The sequence below is a fragment of the Myotis myotis genome, unplaced genomic scaffold (assembly GCF_014108235.1).
Source record: "Myotis myotis isolate mMyoMyo1 unplaced genomic scaffold, mMyoMyo1.p scaffold_m19_p_1, whole genome shotgun sequence".
Taxonomy (NCBI): Eukaryota; Metazoa; Chordata; class Mammalia; order Chiroptera; family Vespertilionidae; genus Myotis; species Myotis myotis.
Genome location: NW_023416313.1, coordinates 466,202 through 484,937, shown reverse-complemented (window position 1 = coordinate 484,937; position 18,736 = coordinate 466,202). Strand labels below are relative to the sequence as shown.

At 64.3% G+C, this 18,736-nt stretch overlaps 1 protein-coding gene across 3 annotated transcripts; it reads right to left on the bottom strand.

Annotated features, from left to right (window-relative positions):
* Positions 1-18,539, bottom strand: UVSSA (UV stimulated scaffold protein A). Of its 3 annotated transcripts, XM_036326601.1 has the most exons (13): positions 17,997-18,537; positions 16,776-17,106; positions 16,124-16,244; positions 15,141-15,476; positions 14,266-14,378; positions 14,056-14,184; positions 8,289-8,406; positions 6,354-6,498; positions 5,888-6,013; positions 5,387-5,570; positions 5,057-5,168; positions 2,592-2,766; positions 1-1,445 (listed from the first exon to the last, which is right to left on the bottom strand). In XM_036326601.1, the coding sequence occupies exons 1-13, from the start codon at positions 18,092-18,094 to the stop codon at positions 1,352-1,354; spliced, it is 2,082 nt and encodes a 693-aa protein (XP_036182494.1). In that variant the 5' UTR covers positions 18,095-18,537; the 3' UTR covers positions 1-1,351. The 3 variants fall into 3 exon arrangements, with proteins under 3 accessions (XP_036182494.1, XP_036182503.1, XP_036182511.1); XM_036326610.1 differs by lacking the exon at positions 14,056-14,184; XM_036326618.1 differs by lacking the exons at positions 1-1,445; positions 5,057-5,168 and having other exon boundaries at positions 2,598-2,766; positions 17,997-18,539.
* Positions 18,540-18,736: the final 197 nt, after the last annotated feature.

The window sequence follows — 18,736 nt, the reverse complement described above, 5'->3', positions numbered from 1 at the left end:
GGCGTGCAGGAGGCAGCCGGTGATTCTCTCATCATTGATGTTTCTCTCCCTCTCTGGAATCAATAAAATAGTATTTTTTTTTTAAATGCTCAATATCACCAGTCACTAGGAAAATGCAAACCAAAACTCACCCACGAGGATGGCTGTGGTTAAAGACAGATGCTAACAAGTGTCAGAGGATGTGGAGGAGTCAGAACCCTCACAGCTGGGGAGACGTACAAGGTGCAGCCGCAGGGAAAGCAGGTCAGCAGTGCCACAGAAGGCTAAACAGTCGCCCTGTGAGCCAGCAATTCCGCTCCTAGTTACATGCCCACGAGAAGTGAAAACGTGTCCACACAACACACAGATGTTCCCAGCAGCATTATTCCCAAGTCAAAATGTGCCAATATCCACGTTGCTAGCGAGTGGATAAACAAAGGCACCTCCAAACGCTGGAGCAAGCGGGCAGTAAAGGGGAGCGACTTTCTGGCATTGGCTGGACACGGGAGAACCTCGGACAGCCACGCTGTCCTGAGCCAGACAGGCCATCAGGGCTCCATTCCATGCAGGGTCCAGAACAGGGAAATTCAGACAGGCAGTAGCTCCGAGGGGCCTGGACTGGAGGTGGGGAGTGGCCACTCCTGGGGACCGGCTGCCTTTCAGGGGGATGAAGTTCTGCAACTACGTGGTGGGGGTGGGGGGACGGTTCAGCACTGGAAGCACGTGGTGCCACTGAACGCATGCCTTAGAGAGAGTTACGGCACGCGAGCTGTAACTCAACTAGGTCGTGTTTGAAACACACACAGTGGGTTCATGGAGCCAGCACCAAGGCAGGGGGAACTGGACCCTCACTGTGCGACGGGCGGGTGCCCGCTTCCCTTTGTGTTTGCATTAAAACAGCATTTACACAAGTGGGGCTTTTCCTAGAGTCCCTGAGCGGATGACCCCAGCAGAGGGCTGGGAGGTGGCTGGGGTGGCCACACGCACATTCCCACACTGAGAAGTGAAGGAGAAATGAAGACATTCCCAGACAAGTGCACGTGGAGAGAATTCATGGCCAGACCTTCCCCCCTGAGCACACCATGAAGTGCGCGGGCCCTGCCAAATGCCCGCTGGAGACACGGCTGCCCGAGGTGAGCCCTGTGCGCCCAGCGCCTCTTAGAAAGGCCCGACCCATAACCCAGATGGTGGTGGCCCCCATGGCCACGGCGCGTCCACACCCTCAGCATTTTAATCAGAAGATGCACCATTTCCTCACATTGCACACAATCATGGAGACGGAGGCCACTGCCCAGACCTGTCCGCTCTCCCCTCCGGGGCCCTGGCAGAGGGAGAGGAGCTGAGAGCAGAGGGGGCCACAGCACAGGGGCCCCTAACTCAGCGCGTAGTTAAACTGGTTTGCAAACTTCTCGTGCTTCTTGCGGTCCATCTGGTTCATGGCTGTGACCACCCTCTGCACGGCCGCCCTGCAGGGAGAGCAAAGCGAGATGTGAGCAGGGAGCCCGGCTGGTTCCTGACCAGGGCCCGGCTGCAATGGGGTTGGGTCCGGAGGCGGACGCGGCCCTCGGACCTCTCTCAGACTGCAGGCTGGTGAGTGACACAGCGCGGAAACGGCCGGCGCTGGAGCCCAGGAGGAAGCCCCGAGGCCGCGAAGCGGCGACTGCTGGGCCCTGTTCCAGGGGCTCGGTCACCCAGGTCTCCTCAGGGCCCCCCGTCACACAGCTGCTGCGAGCAGCCCAAGGATGCAGCGAGGACACGGCTCCGGGTCAGCACCCAGGGTGCCCTTTACCCCTGGCTGATCCACAGGAAACCAGCCTCGTGCCTGGAGCCTGGGGCCTCGCCCGCATCTGGACATGGAAGGACACAAGCCAGCAGTGAGAAGCCCGTGGGGCTCCAGGTGGGCACCCAGGGAGCTGCCCTGCTGCCCAGCCCCACCTGGACCGGGGAGACAGCACAGCCAGCCAGGAGGGCAGGGGCATCCCCTGCCCCGTACGCTCAGCTGAGAGCCATCAAGGGCGTAACTCTGAGGAGGGCGGCCCTGCCTCATGGGGTTTCCTCAACAGAAGCCGCAAACACTCTCTGGCCACACCTTGAGCTGGTGGGAGCCTCTGACCACAGCAGCGGGCGGGGCGGTGGGCTGCTGGGCTGGCAGCCTTTCTACGAGGGCCCTGCCCTGACCCCTGACCCCTGACCCCAAGCTGCTGTGAGAGCAGCACGTGGAGTGACCACCGTCCTGGTGGCACCGGCTGAGCTCTGCTGGGGCTGAGCCCATGCGATGACCGTTCCGCCCGACTTGGAGGGGACTGGCCTCCCTGAAGCCATCGGGTGGACACCCCTGAGCACTGACCACGAGGGCCCAGGCCAGTGCCCAGCCCTCCGGGTCGGCCGGGCAAGGGAAGACCCAGGCTGGCTCCGCGCCAGCAGCCCTGCTTGGGAAGAGGCTCACTGTGACCACGGGGCAACCGCTCCAGGCCCCTCCCTGGCTGGGAGCCCCCGTCTGCCAGGGCCCAGGGGCCACAGGAAGAGATGCACAGCAGAGGGGGTGCCACGGGCCTCAGGGGACGGCTGGGAGCTTGGTCAACTGCCCTCTGGGGCTGATGAGGGGCTCTTACTTAGCGAAGACCTTCTTGGCGATGCGTGTGCGGGCGGTGTCTGCCTGCTGCTTCAGGTCGGTGAGGCCGGGGTGCCTCCTCTTCTTGCCTTTGCCTCTCCTGCCAGCCCTGGACGAGCCAAGGTCCACCCCTGTAGCCACCTCCACATCCCTCATGAACTCGGGGTCCTGCCAGTCTGCAAACAGACCCGAGACTTCAGAAAACACCTGGCACCACCCGCGTGCCCTCCCCGATCGCCCAGGACCGAGGGGCAGGGAGGCCGCTGGCCATTCCCTAGGGCTGGGGCCAAGGCAGAGCTCCTCCCACTGCCTGCGCCCTAGGACGCAGCACCCGCACCACCAGCCAGGAGAGCTGGGCTGGGGGCAGTGCCTCTCACAGCTGCTCCTGCCGTCCAGGCTGGACTGTCCCCCCAGGCCCCCATCACGGCCTCTCGACCTGCCTGCTGGCCGAGGGCACGCACAGCAGGGGGCCCTGGCGAGGGGGCAGGGAGGGCTGGGCTTTCTTTGTGTTGGTCCAAAGGTGACTTGGCCACAGGTCTCAGCAGTGAGGGTGTGTGTTCACCCGGGGCCCTGTTCCTCCTGCACGCGCCCTTCACAGCCAGGCCTGGGGGCGGCAGTGGCCACAGGTGGCACCAGGCCCGGCCGTGTGCTCATGTGCAGGGCTGCTGAGGGCTCTGTCTAAGGGGGCTCTGGCCTGGGGCAGGGGCAGGGGCAGGCATGGGGGTCAGAGACCAAGGTGCCCACTCTGGCAGCCAGGGCCTGGTGCTCTGAAAGGCCACAAGGGGCCCATGAGACATGGTGTGGGTCCAGCCAGCAGCTCAGAGGGCCACACAGGTCAGGAGTCGCAGCACAGCACCCTGGCTCGGCCAGACAGACCCGCAGGGGGTGCTGGGCCCCCCACCTCGCGAACGGGAACCTGGGGGGCGGGCTGTGAGCAGAGCACGCAGGGCACAGGGAAGCCGTGCCACAGACAGACAGATGGCGAGGCCTCCCCAAGTTGATTTTTTGAAGTGAAGGAAAACGGGCTGCAGAGCTCAGATACAGAGACGATTAATCCAAGATTAAGGAAAACTGTCTAAACAGTTTATCTCCCAGTAATAAGAAGGCGTCACAGTTTAGGAGCCCAGTGAATAGAGCGATTGTTTAAACACAACGGAAAACGCAGCGCCCGCGCGAGATGGAATGAGCATCTCGGGGAAATGAAGGAGCAATTTAAAGCCCCTGGAGAAAATCAATGCAGCCGGGCGCGCCTCCTGCGACGGCTGAGCCTGCATTGTCACCGGGGAGGGCCCGGGAAGAAAACTGCCCCGCGTGCGGGAGGCGGGATCGATACCGCAGTTAGCGCAGAGACGCTATTTCACATCTGACTGGCCAGCCCGGCCGCGGCCCACACCTGCTGTTAACAAGTCACCGCGGCCGGGAACAGACACTCCTCAGGGCGACACAAAAACAGGCTCTCAATTTGCTCCTGAGTGCGCACCTCCAGGGAGGCTGGCCTGCGGGTTAGCAGGTCCAACCCTCCTGCCCGTCGGGCCAGGGCCAGGCGCCGGCCGGGCATCAGGCTAAATCTAATCTCCGTCTCTCAGGACAAAGGAAACACTCCACTAATGACAAACACCGGCTGGGACCCCACACGCTGGCCAGCACCCCCCAGACTCAGCTGCCTCCCACCTTCCTCGGGGGTCTGGGGAAAGGACACCCGGTGGCCAGGGCCTCAAGACTCCAGTCCACTGAGCGCCCACCTGCTGCCCAGCCGGTGACGGCACTGCCCGTCACCTCGCGGCCCTGCTGCGTGGCATGTGCCCCAGCACCACGCTGACACGCGCACCACGGCGAGACAGCTCCCTACGCTGTCCTGAGCATGACGATGAGGGGCTGCAGCCCACTGGCCAGCTCATCTGAAACTGGCCCTCTGCCAGAAGATGGGGAGCCTGGCGAGGGCCCCACGGAGCATCTGGAGACATAGCGCCCCTCGCCTCTGCCCAGACACACACACACACACACACAAGACACAAGTGCAGCACACGAACACATGGGTGTACATACCACACACGGCACGCGCGCACACACTATACATGCACAGAAACCACACACACGTACGTGCACACACACCGCACATGCTAGGCACAGGGATGGGGCTTGGCGAGAGCCAGACCGCAGGTATGAGGGCAGAATGAGCTGCTTCCTCTAAGCAGCATGGGCTCAGCCCATCAGCTTTTCTTGCCTCAATTCCCTCATGTGCCTGCAAAGCCTGATTCAGACCCCAGAGCCCCACAAGCCAGTGGTGACAGGGGCTTCGGGAGTGGGTGTGCCCACTCTCCCACAGGAGTGCGCGACACCCACAGGCTGTGTGGACCCAGGGGCCCAGCTGGAGAGGCAGGGTCCACACACAGATACACAGAGTCGCCCCGGTGGCTGCTGGGACCCACTGTCCCCCAACAGGGCCCCCCCCCACCAGGTGCCCACCTGAGCGCCCGGCCTGCCTCTGCAGCTGCTGCCTCTGCTCCCGGGCCCTGTCCTCCGGGTGCAGGGGCCGCCCCGTGTCGTCTCTGGGGATGATCTTGCCATGGAACGGGCACTGGGGCAAAGCACAGTGGTCGTCATCCTCTGCCTCTCACCACCCACCCTCACCCCTTGAAGGAAGGCAGGCGCCAGGGAGCTGCCGTCACGGAAAAGGGTGAAGGGGGCGCCTGGTGCCTGAGTCAGGCCCCGCGGAGCAGGTGGCCCAGGCACAGCCCAGGGTCGAGTGGTAGCTGCAGCCAGCACAGGCCCCCAGGCCCCCACGGCCACGCTCACCTTCAGCCGGTCCTGGCGCTCACACAGCCGGCCGTCGGGCCTGGGGGCCCGGCACCGGTGCTGCACGGGCTCGAAGCTCCCCGCGAAGGTGATGTGGCGGCTCCGCAGCACCTCTGAGACCTCGGCGCTGTCCACCTCCTCATCCACCTCGCTGGGCTTCCAGAAGCGGTGCTGAGACTCCACCCTGCAGGCGGGCCCGCCTGTGAGAGCCTCGCAGGCTTGCGCCCCAGTGGGGCTCCAGAGGGCAGAGCCGTGCCCCCCGGTCTGCGGGGCCGGAGCACAGGCCAGCACAGCAAGGGGCTTCCCACCCTCCTCAGGGCCCCAGGCCCAGCCACTCAGAGCCCAAGGAGGCCAGAGGGCGAGGGCAGTGGGACGAGACCACGGTGACAAGGGCTGGAGGAGCCTGAACAAGGGGAGTGCCCTGGGCCCTGGCACCCGATGCCTGTCTGCGGGTGGCGGTGGGAGCAGGGCAGGCCCCAGACCAGACGCGCCTGCACTCACTTGAGGACCTTCCCGGCCGCAGGCTGCTCCTGGCCCCAGTTGCACAGGTCCACCCCGAAGGGCACCACGGGCGCCCGGGCCCGCTCTGCCGCCAGCCTCCCGGCTTCCTCCGGTGCCAGCGGCGCCCTGCAGGGGCCACAGAACAGCAGGGCGCTCCGACCGTGCACACCTAGGCCGCCACAGCCACCGCCTCTCCCTCTCCCTCCCTGAGCACAGGCCGGTCGGCTCCAGGCACCACTGAGGCTGTGAGGAGCCCGGCTCCCACTGCTCAGGGAGCGGCACGGGGAGCTGGCCTTGGATCTGGGGCCCTCGCCCTGGGCTGGGTGCCCCCCACCCGCTTCTGCCCCACCCCCACCCCCATAGGCACAGGTGCTGGCAGGTGTGCCCTGGCCAGGTGCACACCTGGGGCTGCCATCAAGGGGCTCGAGGCCGTGCCTTGGGCAGAGGCGGGGTGACCGGGAGTCACCTGGGGCTCGGGCACGGGACTGGGGGCAAGTGGCCGCGGAGCCGGTGGAGCTGGGCGGCAGCACAGGTGGGGTCGCTCGCCTCCTCGTCCGTCCTCCTCCTCTTCCTCGCCAGCAAGCCCTGCGCAGCCAGGTCTTTCTCTGACCCTGAAACACATTCCTGCTCCTGGTCACCGTCCTGAGCAGACCCCTGCACTGTGCCCCCAGCCCAGGAGGAAAGGTGTGACCCAGGGTTAGCAGGCGGCCTGCAGGTCAGGGCACCAAACCCTCCAGCAGCCATGGCTGCAGCCCACGGAGGGCCGGCCCTGCCACCAGCCAGCTGAAGCTCCGATGCTGGCACCTGCCGGCGTCCCCACAGAACACTGCCACCGATGGGCCCACACGCCCAGCATCCACCCCCACGTTCCTGGGGCAGACAAGGGCAGCGTCTCAGGCACCACGGAAGCCCACTGCCCTCCCTAGACCAGCTGGCCAGCCTGTGCTGCCCAGTACCCACCTGTCTGTACATCCCACCCGCGGGGGACTGACTGCAGCATGGGCGCCCAGCTGTGCCCAGGAGCCAGGTTACCATCTTGTGCGGGGGATGTACAGACATTGATAAACTGCAGAAGCAAGCAGTGGACAGCAGATATAAGTATGAATCTTTAATTATTAGGGATGACCATCAGAATGAATGTTTGGGGGCTCACCTGAGGATATTCCAGTGAGTTTAGATAGAGAGGAAAGGAGAGAGAGAAACACGGAGAGGGGAACATTGATCAGTTGCCGGCCACATGCAGAGGGGAGCGGGGGTGAGCAGCTGCCAGGGGTGCATATGGCCCACCGCCTATCACAGAAGATGTCTGCCCGCCCTGCCCCAGGCACCCTGGAGCTCTGCCGTCTGCCCCATTCTTGGGGTCCCATGCTGAGAGGGGGACACAGGACAGAGCCCCTTGGAGTGACTGTGTCCACCTCTGGCCACCTGAGCATGAGCTTTGAGGCCCAGGCCCCACTGACGAAGGCGCCCACATGCCCACTTGGGAGGCTGATGGCACGCCATTAGGAACACACGGTGGCCTGCACAAGCATGTGTGCACACGTGCACGCGCACGGAGAGGCTGGTAATGACACTGGGGTTTGGATGGATACAGTCACAGCCCAAGATCAATATGAGAATTCCTGAGTTACAAGAATGAAATATATTTTTCATTGATTTGTTGTTTTAAACCATTAAAAAGATGGGTAAGCGTGTTAGAGCGGGGTAAATACTCGGGGCACTAAAAAAACACCGCCATCTCACACTGCGGTAGAAAATCAATCTCGCCGACTTTCCAAGTGCAGCCGGAGAGCAGGCGCACGGGCGGCACGCGGCTTTCAGGGGAACTTTCAGGGGAGGCTGGAAGGGAGGGCCCGCGGCCCCAGCACCGCCCCGGTGTCAGACTCGGTGCAGGGCTTGGTGCAGTCTCACTCCCACGGTTGCTTTAGGAAGAATCATGGAAATGCCCAAATCTCCTTTTTTGTTTAAATTGATGAGTGGCACCATCCGCCCGGAGCATTAAGGCAGGCGGGGCGGACGGATCAATCCAGGAGAGGAGGCAAGGCGGCCCACAGCCAGCCTCCGCCTGACACTATTGATTTTGCCCAGTTCAGCTGGCCTTGTAATTAAAATGTAAATTTGAGAAAGAGATTGCGTCTTGACAGACGCAGGATTAAGGGGAAGATAAAAGCCCCTCCATGAAAACTCCGAGGAAATGCGAGCTCTGTGTCCGGGGCTGGCTCCCACGGACCAGGAACAGGCCGCAGGCCCCGCGCTCCATGGAGAGCAAGGCCGGGTGCAGACCGCGGGGGGCTGACTGCAGCCTGCCGGGGCACCGCGCCAAGCGCACCTCAGGACCGTGGCCCATCAGCGGCCCAGATCCCACCCCCGAGGCCCCATGCAACGCCCCTCCGCCACTCACCGTCCTCGGGCCACAGGTGTTCAGGGACACAGGCCTCGTACCCCTCCTTCTCCGGGACCTCCACAAAGTCGCCATCATCCTCGTCCTCGTCCTCGTCCTCGTCTCCCAGGGCCGCCGTCTGTGGGACACCCCAAGGCTGAGTGGGAGGAGCAGGCAGAGGTGGAGGTGCCGGGGCCCCAGCTGGGGTCAGCGTTGTGGCTGTACTCACTGACCTGTCTCCAAGCCCACCTGCTCGCTCCTAAAACCACCAGCTCTGTGCACCCCCCTCAAACCCCAACACGAACCTGCAGGCACCTCAGAGCACCCCAGAGCAGGTCTCACCCTAAAAGGCAAGGCCCAGGGAGGTGACAGCCCAGCTCGGCTCGGCCCGGCCACGGCACCACGCCCTGTTCTGGGCCAGCTCCTCACTGGGGCCTCGGGTGCTGCTGTGACCACAGAACTTCTGGAACATTCTGTCCTTAACAATGATGCTAAAAGCCACCACAGGAAGTTTCCTTTGGACGCGAGGCCCCGCCCAGGTCCGTGTGATGGGTCCTCGCCCTCCCGGCTCAGTGGGAGTGGCAGGCCCTGTGCACGAAGGGCGGAGCTCCCACACGGGGCGACCAGGGCCACGCACACGCCAATCAATGTGCAGGGCCACGCACACTGGGGGCAGGCGTCCTGGCCAGAACCTTATGAAGCCCAGGACGGCTCAGCCCCCCATCCCAGGGGAGCCACGCCCCTCTGAGAGGGAGAGGGCCACAGCAAGAGGCACCCAGAAACCCCGCCCATGGCCCCCACTGTGCCTTCAGGCCAGGCCCCCTAAGAAAAGGCGGCAGGAAGGCAGACCGACCCTGTCCCATGAGCACCAGCGACGGGCTGGTCAGGCTCAGAGGCAAACGCAGGTACAGGGCCATCTGACACAGGCCCCGACACAACACTGGCCACAGGGGGCAGCGCGCGTGGCCCCACGGCCAAGTCCAGGCCGAGGCACCCTGGGCTGCAGACGGTACCTGGTTCCGCAGCCCAGAGGCATAATCAGATGCAAATGCACTTGGTTTGGGTTCCGGCAGCCCTGCCTCGGAGTGCGGAGACATCCATCACTGGAAACGGCAATTTCTGTTATCAGCCTAACACTGATCAAAGGGAAGCCTGTCTCCGCCGCTGACCTGTGAAACGTCCCAATTATACTCTTTGGAAATGACAGGGGCACTTAACTCCCGAGCTGAGCAAATGACGACAATCAATCACGTTTGAATAACAATGAGCCGCGGACCTGAAAATTATTTTTGTATAGAATCTCCCCGGAATTTATGAAAGGGAAAGCAGCCCAAGGTTCGAGGGCATGACGACTCCCGCCTCACGGTGCGCACCCAACACTAAACAGAATTTATGTGTTTTAATTTCCTAAAAGGTAGATGTGGACCGACCGGGTGCTACAATGCAGAACGCAGATGCCACATTTTAAATATGGGGGTCGTTTTCACAAAAGACTGTGCTTATCGCTCCCACCCTCGAATTTCACCGGGGACTTGTGTTAAATTTCCACTTTCTAAAACATACTCAGCTGCTGAGCTAACTAGCAGGAACACACACCTTCACTCCGCGCCCGAGTCCGGGACAGGCTGGGGCGAGGACCTCTGCAAGCGCAGGCGGCTGGGCTGTGAGAACTGCCTCTGGAGGTGCCAGCTGGGCCACCCTCAGCGCTGGGTCAGCTCACTGCAGCCGAGAGCAGCCTCCGGCAACACCACCCTCAGCTCGACAGCTCCCCCTGCCGTGTGGGGTCCCAGGGGAGCTCAACAGGCCCAGGGAGTCTGCACGGGGCTCCAGGCAACTGTGCGCCCAGGCAGGTGGGGAAGGCACTGCTGCCCTGCCCTCCGTGGCCCCTGCGTGCGTGGCCTGCCCGTGGGCCTCCCACCAAGCACCTGTTCCAAGAAGCACCGCCCCCACAGGCTGCCACTCCTCCCACGACCTTGGACCCAGCACAGCTGGCCACGAAGGCCTGCACCTGAGCTCCTGGGCCAGCCCTGCGGTTCAAGGCAGCAGCAACAACCTCCCCACGTGGTCAAAGGTCACGGATGGGGTCAGAAGCCTGCACTGAGGGGGTGGGGGAGGCGCTGGGGGCAGGGCAGAGCAGGGGCCAGGATGCCCGAGGACTCTGGGAGGAGTTCACGCCCTGAGGTGGCCTCAGCTGCAGGTGTCCCCGGAGCAGCTTCAGATCTCCACCTGACCTGGCACCTCGTCTGGGACTCGTGAAGGTCATGCCGGCCACGTGCTCAGCCCAAACAGGTGAGGGCCCGGCAGGCGGTCAGTCCTCGGCCACCGGACTCCTCCTGCGCTTTTCGAAGCTTTCAGACGCACAGCCCGCCCGCGGCCGGGGAGGCCTGGAGGAGGCCATGGCCTCGCTGGTTCTATACGAACGGATTCTTCACCCACAGTTAAAAGGATCTAGAAAAATGAGCCTCCACAATCATAATTAAACAAGCAATAAAATGGCTAAAATATACAACGCAATCAGTTTGCAGAAGTGAGGTAGCGAGGGTACTAATTACCGGAGAGGGGACGGGAAGCGCGCCTCGCGCCAGAGCAGCCCGCCCACCAGGCCGCCCGATACAGCTGGGACCATTAAATAAATTCTGTGCGATCTAATTAACTTGGTGCGCAATCTCAATTACTTTTCACCCAAGAAATCACTTCTGTTCGGTTTATGTGTGTTTCCCTTTTAAAAAAAAAATGATGTAAGGCCTCGTCAGACAAGTGAGCTCCCACCTGCATTTGTCTCTCAGCCTTGATGGCTATGCATTTAAAACCCCATTCTATCTTATAAACTAAAAATTAAACGTGCTCAGCTGTGATGGCCGTCATCCGGCGGCTATTTATATGCTAATGCCCTCCCAGAAGGCCGTGCAAATTGCCCAGCCAGGCCGCTATCTCAGCAGCATCAGAGAGCAGAGGACACGGGCAGCGCACGGACCCCACAGCCTGCGTGGCCCAGCCCTGAGCTGGGGACAGGAGCCGCCCGTCCTCGAAGGGCTGTCCCTTCCCTCTCTGGCCTGATGGCTCGCAGGAGTGAGCTGCACGCAGCCTGCGTGGGGCTGCTCCCGCGGCCAGGCCCGTTGCTGGGGGTAGGAGGGCGCTGCGCCTGGAGGTCCATCTCGGGGGTGAGGCTGGGGTCCAGCTCTGCTGGGTCTGGGCAAATGGGCAGCGGGCAGACAGGTAAGGGCGCATGCGTGAACCTCAGCGGATGGCAGCCAAGAGACAGGCGGGCGTCCACGCCAGGCTTTGGTCCAAATGGACAGCCCTCTCCTCCAGCGACCACAGGTGTGCCATGGAGGCCGCAGCTGTCAGAGTGCGCAGGGGCACAGAGCCTTCCCCCTGAGCTCCTGCACCTGACGGAGACCTCGCCTCCTGGCTGGTCCATGAGGAGTCCTGCCCTCTGGCTCGGCCTGGCCTCCCAGCGGGAGGCAGGACTCCTGCCCTGTGACACTGTGGGTGGCACCCTCCCTGGGTGGCTCAGCCTTGGGAGGAAGGCAAGGCTCACACAACTGCCCGACTCAGTCTTCCCACCTGTAAAATGGGCTATAGCATAACCCCTGGGGGAGCTGCCTTTGGCATTAGAGGAACAACATGTGAAGGTGGCTGGAGCACAGGGCTGGCAGGGCCGTTGGGAAGGCGAGCTGATGCAGGTGTTTGCAGGGGGGGTGGGGGGGAGGGGGCGCTGGGGCGGGAGAGGCCTGGCTGAGATGCTCCCCAGTCCTCAGGAGATCAGCATGCAGACCCTCCCTGCTCTCAGCCCCTCGAGGCAGCGGCTTGGCCTTCAGCATGATGGAGGGGCCACGTCACAGGAAGGTTGTTTACTGGCCCTGCCGAGTACAAGGTCCCCACGTCACTGATTTAGTTCCTCTGCCTCTCTGGGAGCCTGACACGTCCAACATTTCATTCCCTGCGTTTCCTGCTCTGTCCTTTTCACCTACAGGAGGCCAGGCCCACACAGAGCGGCCGGGCCTCACTCCACAGTGGTCCCGACCCAGGAGCCCTCACGTGGCTGAGCGGGAGGACCGCCATTAGCCCATGCAGCTGCCAGAGCCTGGCGATGGTGGGAACAGGGTCCGTGTGGGCTTTAGCCACTTACACACGTAAGCCAATGTTATTTTAAACCCCCACTGCGGGTAGTTTAAATAGACCGACACTTAAAATTATTTTTTTCTGACTTATTGGTGAGGGGAAATTACTATTTTGTTAATTACACAACACTAAGGAATTGGTGATCTTAGCTCCATAATTAAAAGTTTCCAGAGGATGTTTATCAGCGTAACGGATGCAGCCCATGATCATGCCGCTGCCGAGCTGCCGGCTGGAGACTAAATCTCCCAGGGCTGCTGCCTATCGATCGGGGCGAGATTTATCCCGGCCGTTCCCCAGCGCAGGCGGCGAGGCCTCTATAAAGCACCGTTAGACCCATTTAAACCGGCTTAAATATTTCCTAAAGACAGAACATCTACATCAAAAGGAAAACAATATGTAGGAACCAGTGGCTACGAGGACAGAAACAGGAAATCAAAAGAAAAAGGCCCCCCTCCGCCCCCCAGCGCAGCTGCGGGGGGAGAGGCCCCGCGGCCGGACCTTGGAGAGCCAGGCTCCCCTCCCGTGTCTGGGGCCCGGGTCGCTGGGACCCGGGGACCCTCTCACACAGTGACCAGCTCTCAGATGTTAAGTCACTTACTGAACCCGCACCCCGCTCAGCCAGGCCCCGGCTCAGTGGGGAGGCACCGAGGCCAGGGATTTAACCCCAGGCGCCTTACAGGAAAACCAGCAAGAACAACCGATCCGAGTGTCTAACTGCCAGCCGCAGGCGGCCGCCCGGCGCAGAACAGAACGGGAGCAGATGCACAGATACCGCGGCGTCTATTCTGGGAACGGCGCTCACCTGAGCCGCGCGCTGCCACTCAGCCGGCCAATCGCTCCATCTGCAGCCCCGGAATGAGCTGTCTCCGGGGACCGGAGCGCAGGCCTCGACATCAGCCCCCGGAGCGCCTCGTCTCTGCCTCATCTCGCCCGCTCCTTCCCTGACAGGCAGAGACGCGCCTCCCGCCTGCTCCCGCACTCAATCAGACCCTGGCCCGCACCGCCCTGCGCAGCACGCACAGCACCCGCCTCAGTTTACCCTGTTGTCAGCCCCTCGCCAGGCCAGGCCCTCCAGCCTTCAGAATGGGCGGTGGCATCTCCTCGACCAACGGCTTCCCACTCCCCAAGCCGCTCCTGCCACAAGCAGCCTGGAGCTGCCCCACAGACGACAAGGGTGGACACTGACCCTCCCACCCACACAGCATCCGCAGACGCCCGGGGCAGCACGCTGGCCCCTGCCAGTGAGAGGTGCGAGTCTCTGTGAGCTCGGAGGTGGTGGAGGTGCCGACAGGGCTTCTGCAAGCAGCTCATGAGCTCACAGCCACACCAACAGCCACCAGGCTCACTGCAGCCCTGCACCCGTCTGCTGTGAGCTTCCCTGACAGCCTCGCTTTTCTTTGAAGACAAGATCGCCCTCTGCTGGCCCCAGGGGGCTGCACACTCCACAAAGTTGAGGCCCAACTGCTCAGAAACTCACCTGGAAGTCATGAGGCCCCCACCCCAGGGACTGGGGACTCCCTGTCCCAGCCCCTCTACCTCCTCATCCTCAACTCCAGGGCCTGGTGAGGAAGGAACCGGAATGCACCAGAGCCCAGCCTCTCTGCTTAGAGGGCTGAGCTAGGGCCAGAGACTTTGCTGCCCCACCAGCCCTCACCCCACTCACCTCCCTCCTGCGAGGCCCCTCGGCCTCAATGTCCAGCTCCTGGGATCTCCGCAGGGCGGTTTCCAGCTCAGCCTTCAAGTCGATGGCGGCCTCCAAGTGCTGGCCACGTGCACCTGCGCGGGTGAACAGCTGCCAGCAAGGGCGCGTCACCCGGCAGCCTGGGCACCCTCCCCGCACTCCCCGCAGGCACGACCAGGCGTGCAGCCTCACCTGGACCCAGGTGCGCACAGCCGGCAGGAACTTGTTCTGGATGAGCTTGAGCGCGTCCCGGGCCGACTGGATGACAGCGCAGTTGTCCTCGTCCTCCTGCACCCTGAGGCTGCCTGCAGGGGAGCAGGGCCCCGGGCAGGTCACCGGCACTTCCCCCATCCCATTTCCATCACAGACCCCCTGGGACCCCAAACCTGACGCCCAAACCCGCTGCTTCATGATTTTGGCAAAGACCAAGGCAGCCTGACCTGATGCTCCTTCCCCTGGACCCAAGACCTCTACGGCTTCCCACAGACAGACAGGCCCGGCCGTCCACCGCCGCCCCCACTGCCTCAGGATGAAGGCCGGCTCCTCCCTGTGCCCAGCCAATCCAGCTGCCACCTCCCTGCCCCGGGCACAGGTGGGCAGTTCCTTGGGGCTCGCCAGGCGCTGGGTGAGGGCGTGTGTGTGAGGACGTCCTGCGGCTCCAGCAGGGCTGCCCTCCTCCCAAGAACACATCTGAAGGGCAACCCCACTCACACCCACGAGGACGGGCATTGGGGCCGATGAGGAAGCTCGGTGGAAGCCACGAGGCTGGGACACCAGGGCCCTGTGGGCTCTGAGGGCACCACCTGTATCTTTGCAGACACAGCGAGAAGCCCCTTCTCCATCTCGTTTTCCTCCCAGGCCCGGCGGCCACCCTGGGACCCCGATGGACAGGGCAGCAGCCATAGCCACCACGAGGGCACAGGGCAGACCTTGGGGCCCACAGCCTAACCCCACCCTGGGGGCCGTACCCTGCTCTCAGGGTCTCAACGAGTCTGGGCTGTCAGAAGTGCCCGAGGGCCCTGGGCTGCGGCCACGAGGGAGCTCCGAGCAGCGGCAGGAGCGGGTACCTGAGAGCTCCACGTCCAGCGTGTACTTGTGGGAGCCCAGCCCATGGCGCCGCACAAAGTCCTCCTGGTCGCTGTCCTCCTCGTCCTCTTCGTCGCCCGAGGCCCCCGTGGTGGCCACTGGGCGGCGCGCACAGGCAGGCAGGCTCTTGCTGCAGCAGGGCTGCTCCTCGTCCCCGAGGTCTGGGGCGCTGGCCAGGCGAGGCGGGCCCTCCTCGGGCGCCCCAGAGGCCACGGCAGGCGCAACGGCCCCCCGGTGCAGCCCCAAGTCGAAGGGCACCAGCAGCTGGAAGCAGCTGTCCACCTCTGTGAGGCAGCCCCGGATGTCCCCAGACATTTCTGCGAAGGTCAAGACGCTACTCGTCGATCATGTCTCAGGACAGCACCGCCCGCCAAGGGCGGGGCCCACTGTCTGAGGGAGACCCATCCAGCAGCAGGCGGGCTGCCCACAGCTCAGCCCCCCCCCCCCCCCCAGCCCAGCACCCTGGCTGCAGCCGCAGCCCCGGGGCCGTCCTCCCAAGTCCTGCTGACCCCGAGGGTCTTCTCTCAGCTGCGACAGCCACTCCTCGGCAGGTTTGTGAGGCCATGAGGACCCCCCAGCCTGAGTGCACCTGCACCCACGCCCACGCGGCTCCCCCTCCTCGGGCCCAGCGACCTGCTGTGCACCTGCCTACCCCTGGCCAGAGGCAGAGCCACCTCCCCGTGCTCACACCCTGGCTGCCGGAAAGCAAATGCTGGGGTTGGCGGGGCTGCAAGAGCACGTGAGGCCAAGAGACGAGGGGTAAAGCTCAGACACGGCCCACAGGCCACCGAAGGACGCACGTCTCGCCTCCCTGCCCGGCAGCACGGGGCGGGCGCGGTCAGCGTGACCACCGAGGGGGGCACGGCTCACAGGGCCCTCGGCTGCCCGCCTGGAGAGGTTCCTCGGGCCCAGCTGGTCTGTCCACCTGCCGCCCCTCACCCCCCGCCGGGTCGCGGAGACTCACCCTCCATCTCCCGCACGGCCTGCTCGGCCCTTTCCCGGTAGATCCTGTCTAAACGCCTCTGCTTCTCCTCCTCTCGCTTTCTCTCCGCCAGCGTCCTGGCGTCCGCGTCCTGAAAATCCACCTGAGAAATTGAGATAAAATCCAACTGAGCAGAACACAGAAAGAGCCAAAACAGGCCCCAGAGGAGCGGCACCAGCACCGCCCACACCAGGCCTCGGTGTGTCTCCAGTTCAGTGTTCAAAACACCAGGGACCCGCTGGACGGCAGGCTTAGCCCCTGGCAGAGCCAGCCGGCAGCACCTCCCAACAAAGGGAGGCAGACAGCCCGCGTCGCTCCATCAGCAGGGACGGGCGCCGCCGGCTGGGCCCCGGGCCGAGACCACCACCTGAGGACGCGGGAGAGGCGCCAAAGGGTGTGAGGGTCCGAGGGTGGGGGCTTGTCAGAGAAGGGCTCTCGCTGTCCTTCCTTCCCCTGCCCACCTGTGGGCACCGGGGCCACAGGCTCCACTCCCCTCACCCTAGGGAGCTTCCCAGCTTCCTCCCAGAGCTGCGCCTCCCACCTGCTGGCCGCTCTCCGGCCTGCTCGGCCCCCAACCCTGGCCCAGCCGCCAAGGGTCCCGGGCACGTCTGTCCACCACGGGAGGCCCACGCACCTGCTGGCTGTGTCTCAGGAAGTGGTAGCCCAAGGCAAGCTTCTTATAGGCCGCGCCAAACTTCTCGCTCCAGCCCTGGACAGCCCGGGCGGCAGCCTGCCTCAGCCTCTGGGCGGCCTCCCGGGGGGGCGGCAGGGGCTGCCGGGGGTCGGTGCCCAGTGTGAGCTCCAGGAACCCCTGGAAGTCGGAGACGACCAGCAGCCGGAACAGGTGGGAGCGGGCGAAGAGCTCCTCGGCGACCTGGAAGGCGGAGAGGCGGACCTCGGCGTGCTCCTGCCTCAGCTGGGCCGTCAGCAGGTGGTAGGCGCGGCTCAGCTGCTCCTCCGAGGACCTGGGGACCGGGCGTCCTTACCAAGCGACCGTGGGTGAGGACGGTAGTTCGCCGCCGCCGCGTGGGGAGTATCCGCCAGCGGCAGGGACACGCCCTCTCTGTCCTCGTTCTCCCCCTTGTGGGGCCGCCCCCAGCCCCTTTCTGCTTCCGTAAAACCCGAGCCGAGCCCTGGCCAGAGCGGCGTCCTGTGCACCCAAGGGCTGTGGGTTCAGTGCCCAGCTGGGGCGGGCACGGGAGGCAGCCCATGGATGCTCCTCTCTCTCCCCCTCTCCACGTTCTCATGTGAGGTTAAGCAAAAATCAACAACAAAAACCCGCAAGCCAAGAATGGTTTTTACTTTAAAGGCTGAATTAAGAGTAAAGCTCAGACGGGTGGGCGTTACAGGAAGCGGCAGCGTCCTGCGGGGAAGGGGGACGCAGGGGGACGGGCCGCCGGCCACAGCCCTGGCTTCCCCCGCTGAGCGGCTGCGCACAGGCCACCCTGCCACCTGCCCGGCGGCTGCTGATGGCGGGTCTTCTGGGCGAACAGTCTGGGCTGGAACCTTCCGGGGGGATGTAAGTTCTCATCGCGGAATAAGCACCTTCCAAGCCTCCGGCTTGTAGCACAGGGTGAGGGTGACCCAAAGCTCGGCCTCGGCGCCAGGGTCTGAGCCGGAGGGAAGGGCGGTGGACACCCGCCCATCGGGGACCCTCACCTCCCCACGGCCGGTCCCGACAGTTACCGCAGCAGATGCGTCCCCGGGACGCCCGCCACCCGCACGGGAGACCAGCCTCCGCCGCGCGCCCCCCACCCCCCACCCCGTCCCGGGCGGCCGTTTGGGGCGCTTTCCCAGCGAGGCGCCGGGGAGCCGCGGGAGGAGCCCGGCCCGCTGGACGGACCCGAGGACGTACTTGCACATCTTCTTCAGCTCCTTCATCCTCTCGGGGTCCAGCCGGGGCTCCCCCGACGTCGTGAGGTCCTCGATCAACTCCGAGAGCCTCTGATCCATCGCGGGGCGCGGGAGGCGGGGAGCGAGGGGCCGCCCAGTGCTGCCGGCTCCCGGGCCCCGGTCTCCTGCGCCCACTGCCCCCAGCGATGGCCGCCTGGGCGCCGGAGGAGCCGGGCAGGCGGCGTCCCAGGCGAGGGCAGCAGGCGCTTTGGGTGGGAACCGGGGAAAGTGCAACACGGCCGCGCGGGCTCTGGGGCGGGGCGCGCGGGGAGGACGCGAGGCCCCGTCTACGTCGCTTCCCCTGCGGGAGGCGGGGGACGGCCGCCTTTTCCCAGCAGAGAGACTCGCGCCTGGGGGCCCTGCAGGCTGGGCAGGGGCAGGTACCCCGGGAGGCGCGTCCTGGAAGGAGCGCCCGATCGAGGGCAGTGACTTCTGAGGGCGAATCAAGCCGCACTCGGGGCGCCCAGGGGACCCCGCCCCCGCCCCGCCCCGCCCCGCCCCGCCAGCCCCCAACGCGGAACTCGCACCCACGCCCGACGACGCAGCCACCACGGCACCTACCGCGCTACCGGGTCGCTAGTCTCGCCCCGCCCCTTCCGGCGAAGGGTCCGCCTCCTGTACGTGCCCAAGACCGCGCCAGTCATTGGCTCGCCCCAGCCCAGGCGGTGCGCAGAGAAGGTCAGCGAGGTGACGTCCGCATCT